General features: G+C 40.5%; 1 protein-coding gene across 1 annotated transcript; it reads right to left on the bottom strand.

Moving 5' to 3' along the window:
* Nucleotides 1-850: 850 nt before the first annotated feature.
* On the bottom strand, nucleotides 851-9,154 carry mfsd9 (major facilitator superfamily domain containing 9). Its single transcript, XM_042494674.1, has 6 exons — nucleotides 8,814-9,154; nucleotides 6,566-6,653; nucleotides 5,414-5,457; nucleotides 4,267-4,396; nucleotides 3,501-3,710; nucleotides 851-3,422 (listed from the first exon to the last, which is right to left on the bottom strand). The coding sequence occupies exons 1-6, from the start codon at nucleotides 8,898-8,900 to the stop codon at nucleotides 2,563-2,565; spliced, it is 1,419 nt and encodes a 472-aa protein (XP_042350608.1). The 5' UTR covers nucleotides 8,901-9,154; the 3' UTR covers nucleotides 851-2,562.
* Between the last annotated feature and the right edge of the window lie 216 nt (nucleotides 9,155-9,370).

Raw genomic sequence — 9,370 nt, 5'->3', positions numbered from 1 at the left:
TGCCGAAAATAGTAGCATCTAAATACTTCTGATACAGCCTCAAATGCTGGCTCTGATATTCTATTAATGTGCTGCATTCAAACACCTTTCACAAGAATTTAAACATTTGAACACTGAACAAATTGGTGTGATTTCTTTCAAAAACAGAGGCAAATAAGGCAATGAGCAGAGATCTAGAAATAGATTTCTAGAAAGCTAGGGATATTTTTTGGAAAACCGGATTTAAAATGATCAGAATAACATTTAAAATTGTGATGCATAATTACAACAATTTTGAAGCACTTTTTCGGGTTCTTTATTGGGCTAACTTCTGCCAATTTCTTGCTAATTTTTGGGTCATTTCTTCTTATGTTGCTCATTGCCTTCTTCCAATGTGTTTTAAAAGAAAATAAGACAACTTGATCAAGTTTTAAAGGGTTAAAATAATTTCAGTTGAATAAAATAAGTTCAAGTTCACCTGTTGATAAATGTTTCTTTGACGCTCTAAAACAGTAGCCTGCACAGAAAGTTGCACAGCCTGAGGCAACTATTGTTTTAGAGCGGCAAAAAAAATACATTTCCGATAAAATAGTGTAATTTTATCCATTAGCAAATCGTCAAATTAAATGCCATGTCCTAAGTCAACTAAATTATGACATGGCATTTAATTTTAATTTAATCTGGCAAGTCTAGGAATCTGAATCTGTATTTGGAAGGAAAAATAGTATCAGAATATCTCTAAATACTATGTAAGTTTAGAAATGTGGCACTGAAGGTGCTGGCCAAAGAGGAGGAGAAGATGAAAGCTACATATGACAGAGATGAACGCAACATCTAAACTGCAGCAGTTATTTCATATACAACTCAAAAGTCAAGACTCATGTACAAAACTTTATTCTTTGTGATTTTTGGCTTGAATCTGGCATGTACGTCATAGATTCACTGACATCTTAGCACAAATTTATACAATCTTCCTTCTTCACCTGGTAGTGGTTGGGTATTTAAAAACAGTGGTGCTCAGTATACAAATGAAACTTAACCTAAAACCAAAGACTAATTTCTTAATATCTCCATTTAAACGTACCCTAAGATAAAAATAAAAGGTAAAAGCAGTAGTGGTTATTTTGACTTACAGTGTATCACACTTTGTCTTGTGTCGTTTGCAAAAGAACTCATCTTTTGGGTGAATGTGCTGAACTGAATCCCATCCTTAAAATAGCGAATGTGCAGAGACTATAAATCAGTTTTTTGTTTTTTTTTTTAATCTTTCAAATATTGTCACCTTTTGAGGTTTGTTGTGTGTGGTGCAATATGACCTGCAATATGAAAAAAAGGATGGCTAAGCCTGCTGCCATGTTTTCTCTGGATGTGAAAGTACCCTGATATGTCAACTGCAGTGCAGCCGCCTGGCCGTTCACACCAGAACCACATTTGGTCAGCAAGTGATTCTGCTTCTCTGCTCTTCTAATCACATGTAGAGCTCTGTTTTTATTTGCTTGTGTGTCTTTGTGTGTCTACTAGTCTGTCTCGCCCTCTGTTTAGACACACCTGACAGATATGTGGAAGCACTGGATGCCTGTTTTTATCATTTATCATAATCAGATTATTTATATCATATCCTTGTCTGATTTGCTCATGACTACCGGTAAAAAAAAAAGACCAAATGTCCAGATTATCGCTGCAGATTGCGAGCGGTAGAAATCAGGGCCGCAGCATGCCCTGTGTGAACTGCCCAACTTTCTAATATGGGCTTCGAAAGGAAGCGGGCAGCGCGTCATGGAAAATCCTTCAGTTTTGCTGCACTTCAGCGTCCAGTCTGAACCCTGAGTAAGTTGCTTTAGCCCGGCCTTTTCCCAACTCCTTATGTCTTGAAGTCCCGAAGTAGAAAGTAGAACCACGTGTATTATTTAAAAATAAGGTATCGATAAAATATATGTGTAATACATAATAGGGTAAGACTTCAGCTTTAAGTGTGCAAACGATATCTTTTTGAAGATAAATCCTACGTTCTCAGATCACTAATAAGCGATCTGAACAGGACGTTCAGCGAGCTTCAGTTCAGCGAGCTTCAGTTCAGCGAGTGGGACTACGCACAGTCAGAGCTCTGGCAAGCACTGAACGGGGCGGTGAATCAATCATCTAAGGAATTCAATTCAAGTGAGTCATGATATTTCAAAGAACTGCTTTGCCCGTCACTAGTTGATATTAACCTCAGGGACTCTGAACATCATAGTGGTTTTAAAAAATTACATTACAAATAAAAGTGTGCATTCTCTCCAAGCCGCCCCGAGTGTTGTGCCGACACAAGGCCCTTATGTTTCTGTCTGATCAAGCATCAGCACAGAGGGAAGCCCTGACTTCATTACACTTTACTGGATTTTTGAAGCTGCACCTCCTGACAGAAGGACTGCAGTGCTGGTTGTAACGGGTCATTTTGACCCTGTGACGTCGTCACAGCTACAGTTTGTCAGAGGCATTTGAGAAGGAAACATCGTTCCCGCTGTAAGTCTGCTGTTTTATCTTCACAGCTGGCCTCATACAAATAAGAGCACTTCTTTGTGTGTATTTGCATTGATTTTTAACTCATTCAGTTGCTTTTTTTGTCATTCCTCTCCCATCCCATTTGGGGATCCTGATGAACAGCAAACCCACAGCTGCAACTGCTAAAACCACTCCCAGACTGGGAGGACCACAGGGGCTGAACTCCTGGGCCAGACCAGACAGTAGAGGGGCCAGGACTCGACCGACGGCTGTAACCGACTGCCCAGCTCCGATCAGAGTCCCGCTGGCCTGAACTCCCCCTCTCTGCAGCTCCAGGTCTGTGATACATGTCCGTCCAATAGTGGTGGAAATGGCAAAGAAGGTGGAGGTGAGCAGCACCTGCGACACAGTGGGTGCTGACGCATACAAGAAAATAAGTAACCCGGTGAGAATTGTGGAGTGGAGCAGCAGAGTAGGCATGTAGTTCCCGTAGAGCTTGGTAACGGGCCCCACCAGGAACCCAGCCAGGGCCCCTAGCGTGCTGCTGTAGCTGATCAGATAACCGGTCACCTTTGGTTTAAGCGAGAAACGCTCCTCCATCGCCAAAGAGAAGTTACTGTAATAAAGCATGATAGCTATAGCCATCAGAAGACGCACCATGAAGAGGTCCCACATGTCAGAGGAGGCCACCATATGGATTTTGGAGCCCACTGAGGACAGCTGTCTCCAGGCACACTGGTGCAGAGACACCTCCCTCCATCTGAATCCACCTTGATGCTTCCCTTCAGCTCTGCAGGCTGGAGAAGTCTCTGCCGCCAACACCGGATGGCGACTTTTCATATGAGAGCCATTGCTAATCGGCTTACTGCAGCTGGTGTCATGACAACTTTCGTTGCCGTTGCTGGAGTTAGTGTCGTTACAGTGAGTTAGCGTCTCGCACCATGGTAACATCCACACAAGCCCTGGAATCACAAACATATGACGTTGGATAATATTTCAGATAATATTTAATCAGTTATTTTTCTCCATTTTCTGCCTACCTGCATTAGTGAGGAAGATGAATGCACAGGTGAAGGAGGAGGTATAAAAACCGCCTTCGTGCTCCGTGAGGTAGCCGCCCACTACAGGACCCAGGATGAAACCAACACTGGAGGCTGCATTGAAGTGTCCCATCACCAGAGGACGCTCTGACTCAGAGACCAGGTCAGACAGCAGGGCTCTGCAGATGGACAGGGAGTGCTTGAACAGCCCTGAGACAGAAAACAGTCAATGCACAGTGAGAAGGAGAAGATGACTGATTTTTTTCTCTATAGCTCTATGTTCTCTGTAGTTGCAATTCAGTCTTAAACCAGAAAGGCAGTAACGTGCTACGATAGTGTCCAGCCTGCCGAAGCCACAGAAGAGAAGTTACATTTGTGTGGTGTCACTCTGTTATATAGTGATTGGCAGGTCTATCTATCTTTTAAACTAAACTAATTTAAAGCTATGCCGTGCAGCAGTGCTGCTAGTTGTAAACAAGTCCTTTTTAACTGACAACATAAACACTGACATACACTGATATAAACACTGATGTTTATATGCACATAATGTGCCATTTTTTGCATTCATTCTGAAAAAGAAAATATTCTCAATTCATGTTCCTATAGTGCTGTATACAAAAATGTTAAAAGCAAAATAATAATGGCATATCCCCCATGTGGACATTTGCAAAGGTGTCACTGCAGTATGGCGAGTGTGTACAGATGATTTCCTAACATGAAATGTCGAAATTTCTTTTGTTGCAGAGGCCTTTAGTATGGGACGTACCCACAGGTATCCGTGCGAGGACAAACAAAGCGATGCTGGTGGACATCCCGAGCAGGCCATAGCCCAGAGCGCTCAGCAGCAGACAGGTCAGCAGAGAGTACCGCCGTCCCACCACATCACTCCAGCTGCCCTGCCGATCACACAAAAAAGGTAATGACACTCAACCACAAAGACTAAATTTCAATTCCGTTAAAAAAAAAGAAAAGATATTTCGAGGAGAGATTATGGATCTTTGTACAGGTTGAGTTGCGGCCTAAACTTCAATCCTAATTCACTGATCTGGGATCTAAGACAAATCCCAACAAACGGAGAAATTCCCAAAACCCTAGTTTTCTCTAAACCAAGCAGACCAGGCTGTTAATACAAGTTGTTAGCAGATTCTCGCCCTCTCTCTCAGTCTCACACATACACGCACAAACACGCGCGCACATACACACACTCACACACTTGATGAAATAATGACATTACGACCAATTGAGTTTGCTGTGTGTTCTGGGTGCAGCCTGGTGGGATTATCATAGAAATGCAGCTGTTCACGTAACCTTACGTTGATCAGGATTCAGGCGTTCTGCACGTGGAAACTAACAGATGACTCCTTATCTGTTAAATTTGTAGCATGACCCCTGAGAATTAAATCAATTTTCAGGAGCTGCGGGCGGCAGCAGAGAGACATGGAAAGCTGAGAATCTTGCTTTAGATGTAGAGAATCTTGCTTTAGATGCTTGATTGCAGAGTACTTTGCATTTTTGAGTAGTTTCCAAACAGTTTAGACATTGCTTTGATAATCAAGGATTTGATTTTTCATCCTAAGATTAGATTGCTGATAAACGTCTTCTAGGTGTTAAGTCAGAGGGCGTTAAATGGAAAAACTGAATTAATGTGTCAAGAGTAATTTTTGTGCATCTGCAGCAATCTGAAAGTAGCTTGCGTGTGTGAATGTGCACAGACTGGGTGTATTGTGCGACCACGACCAACCTAAAACAGCCAGTGTTTATTGTTTTCATGAAATACCAGAGATAACGTGGAATGCAACCACTTTGGCCACTAACTGTGAGCATGCCTTGTCAGGAAGGAGAGGCTGAATGGACGTTAGAGAAAGAGAAGGAGTTCCAGTTTTTTTTCAGAGAGAAACAAAGTTAATACTTACCACTAATGTGCTTGAGAAGAGCTGTAAGATCCCATATGTAGATCCTGCAAAAATCAGTTCACATTTGTAAGATATAACATAAGACGGACACTGTGTGTGTTCAGACGAAACAGTAAAAATACCAACAATTACAGCACAGGACAATGGGGCATTTTTGCTCATTACACACACAGTATACAGTAAGTCAAACCTAATTTAAAGCTTGGGAGCACATTCCTTTACAGCTTTATATTTACTAGGGCTACATCAGCGTATTATTCTCTATCGTCAATATATCTCTCCATCGTTTTCCTGCTACTTCGTTAACTGTTTACTTGAAAAAATGACACAAAATGGTACAAAATGTGAATCACAATTTCGTGTCATCAGAGGTCAGTCTCCACTGGTGGAACAGGCCGCTGAGCTGAGTAAAATGGCGAATACGAATGTTGGGGATGATGTCGCAGGTTTAGTAAAAAGCTGGCCAGCAACATCAAAGAGAGACAGCCTGGGAAACATTGATAGAGGCAGCATATTTTCACAGATAACCCAGTGCATTAAGCTTTATTTCAAACAAACGAGAGTTGGTGATTGTTGGAACAGTTAACTAAGACAGTTTGGGTGTTTTTTTTAAGTTTTTTGTCAAGTTCTAATGAAGTGTGTTTATGATGAGATAAAAAGGCCATTAAGCTAGTCTTAGTTTGCTGAAAGAAAGACTTGAGTGCAGAGGGTGCATGGTCGTATTATTGTGTTTAATACTAAAAATAGATGTAGAAATACTATCTTTTTTAACATTTTGAGTTTATTCTATCAATTGTTGAAGTGTTGTTGGTCAAGATACTGAACCCCAAATTGCTCCTGATGAATGTTAAACTGATTAGTGGGTGGCACCTTGTATGGTTGCCACGTGAATGTGAAAGTAGTGCAAAAACGCTTTGAGTGAATTAAAGACTAGAAAGACACTACATAGCGAGTCCATTTACTGTAAAAACAGATACTGCCGAAGCCTATTGGTGCACATTGCAAACGCTGTGTTATGTGTCCTCATAAGTTCATTCTCTTTAAAAAATTATAGAACTTTTTATTGTCTGCCCCTCTGTCCTGGTTAACTCTGTTAACTGTCAGCTTGCTGTCTAATTTTTGTGTATATTTGATAAATAGATTATAACTCACCCACAACACCGGCCACAGTGGGACTTGCTCCGAGAGCTTTGACGTGGTGGCTCAGCAGCGGGATGATCATGCTCACCCCAAACAAGTCCTACAGAAAACAAGGACGTGAATGAGAAATAATTCAGGAATTTTGTATTGTTTATTTGTCAGGGACATGCACAATGGACAATAATCTCAGATTGAGAAGAGATGTATTGCACCAGATATTGCTTTTAGCTAATTTCCATCTGCAGTACGATAGATAAGTACAATAAACATTAGGAAGGGCAGGTAAACATAACGTGGCACACAGAGACATTATTATAAAGAGCATTACAACAGTACAAAATGCAATAAGGAGGTACACAATACAATATAATAACATAGTAGCACCCGTGTCCCTGTTCCTATTTCTAACCGCCCCGATACTACAAGAAAACACACTAACGCAATGTGTGTATTAATTCATACCTACGAGGTACAGGAGACAATAAATAAATACAGCAACAGTTAAAACAATTAAAATAGAGCTCTAGATGCTAAAACGTTTCCAATCCCACCACCTTCACCTGCCCAGCCCTCTGTGCCCAGTGTAGTGCACATCAGAACATACAGTGCGATTAAAAGTTGTAGAAGAGATGTGGAAACTAAACTACCTCCCTAACTGATTTGATGCTGGCACGTCTGGTTTCTCAGAATCCATTTTTTAGCTTCTTAATTCACCAATTATGAGTTGTTCATGAGACTGATAACCGAAATTTGGAACCAATATGCATTAACAATAAAAATGAAAGTTTTTCTGTCAATATTTAAAATTTGGAATATAACGAACCCCAGGCCGATAGTCTGTCGACCCCTAGTTTTCAGATCTGTGGGGAGCTTGTTCCACTCCTCTATGGCTTTATATGGGAACACTGATATCATGATCAGGATTAATCAGAAACCTTTGAACTGGGGGGAACACATAAAACCATTGTGTCCAAACACAAAGTTTAAGGATAACTGCAGCTCATCCTGTTTATCTGCGTTGCTGTGACGGGTGCCACTCTTGCCAAACTCTTGATTGAAGTCACACAGCAGCTCATACTGTGTTCTGACACTACTTGTTACACCAATTGCTCAACGGTCAGTTTCAGAGCTGTCCTCAGCAGTTTGAAAAAATCTGAACTGGCTTCTTTTAGTCAACTTTGAGCCGATGATCATTCATTCAGCTAGGCTTAATCATAAAGTTAGCTCTCTGAGCAAGACAACTTGTTAACCTTCAATTAACTGTTTAAATGCTATAGCATGAGGTTTCCCCATGTACTTAAATTCAAGGACATACCAGTCCACTTTGTAACAGATTTTGCTGACAGTGATGCTTTGAAGACGGGTCCTCAACACACTTAAAGGTGTCAGAGCAATCTGCTTTGTTCAATAACAGCTCCCTTATTTAGTAGTTACACACCTGACTAATTTAGGGCGATCTATTTCAAAATACAAACACAGAACAATTGTATTTCTGTATCGATAGCACTCATTTATTTTAATTTTGAGTGGCCAGAGAGTGTTCTGATGTACTTCCAGATCCAATATCAGCTATCTATAAAAAGACAAGACTTTACAAAAGCCACAATAGTAAAATACTTTTGTTTGATCATTTGTGGGGATTTTATACTGACCTTATACTTAAATTATACATTTTTCGTAAAGTATATTATACTGTACGTAATGCTACATAAATGTTTTACAGTACAGTAGCTATCATAGAAAATCTATGTCTGCAGATATCAAATTTAAACACATTTTAGAGCGTTTTAATATCGTTTTAAGACCAAGTATAACATTTTAGAAACAATGCTTTAAGGTTTAATATCTTGTTTCATGTTAGTCTGACAGGTGATAGTTAAAGGGGTGTGTGCAAAGAAAAGATTTAGGTTAAAGGCCATGACACGTATGTCTTTGCTGCTAAAGACACCAATACATGTGGGAAAATATCCAATAAGCAGTTAATAAAAAATGTTAAGGTTAATTTAAACGCTCGTACATTTGAATCTAAAGTCTATTATACAATTACAAGTCCTGCTTTGTGAAATTAAAATGATTAGCAAACACTTATATGTAAAATCACCTGCACACACCCTGAAGATGGGTAAACATTTGCAGCCTTTAGTTTGAACCTGACTCACATGTCTAATCTCTGAATGGTGAAATGTGTTTCCATCATCATTTTCAGTTACCAAAACATGACGTAACGGCGCACTCATTCAGGACCCCGTTAGCTACTCACCATGAAGCCCACCACGTAGATACATCGTATAATCTTCGTCCTTCCTCTTGGTTTCTGAAATAAATTGCTACATTTGTGGTCGTTCATCCTCCACGGTGTGACAGTACGACTGCAGCCGAGGCGGAAGCGCTCATCCGCTCCAAACAGAGAGCACGGCTCCGTCCCCGGTGGAGGTGTCACAGGCAGGGGGGGCAGAAACTGCTCGGTTAACCGTCTGCACAAAATAAGAGGGTGTAAGAAGTGGCGAGTTTAAAAGAGATAACATCCGCTCTGCGATGAGGCTGACTATTTGAGTCGTGGTTGATTTCTTAGATGTTGAGCTGTCATGTTGTCTGGTCGACACCACGTCCCCTCCACCCGTAGCTACTTTCACAGTTGGTATCGTCCGCTGACGTCACAGAACTGAATCAGGAAATTCTTATTCATAAATAAAAGAGGGCAAAAAAATCATAAATAGACTTGGATTTAAACTATTGTATTAATTTATTATAAACAGATGACATGAATTATCTTCTAGTTCTATTATTATTAGTTTTATTATTATCATTACCGTAAAA

This window comes from Plectropomus leopardus, chromosome 10, assembly GCF_008729295.1.
Source record: "Plectropomus leopardus isolate mb chromosome 10, YSFRI_Pleo_2.0, whole genome shotgun sequence".
NCBI classification, from domain to species: domain Eukaryota; kingdom Metazoa; phylum Chordata; class Actinopteri; order Perciformes; family Serranidae; genus Plectropomus; species Plectropomus leopardus.
The sequence above is the reverse complement of the archived record's forward strand: the minus strand, read 5'-3'. Positions and strand labels throughout refer to the sequence as shown.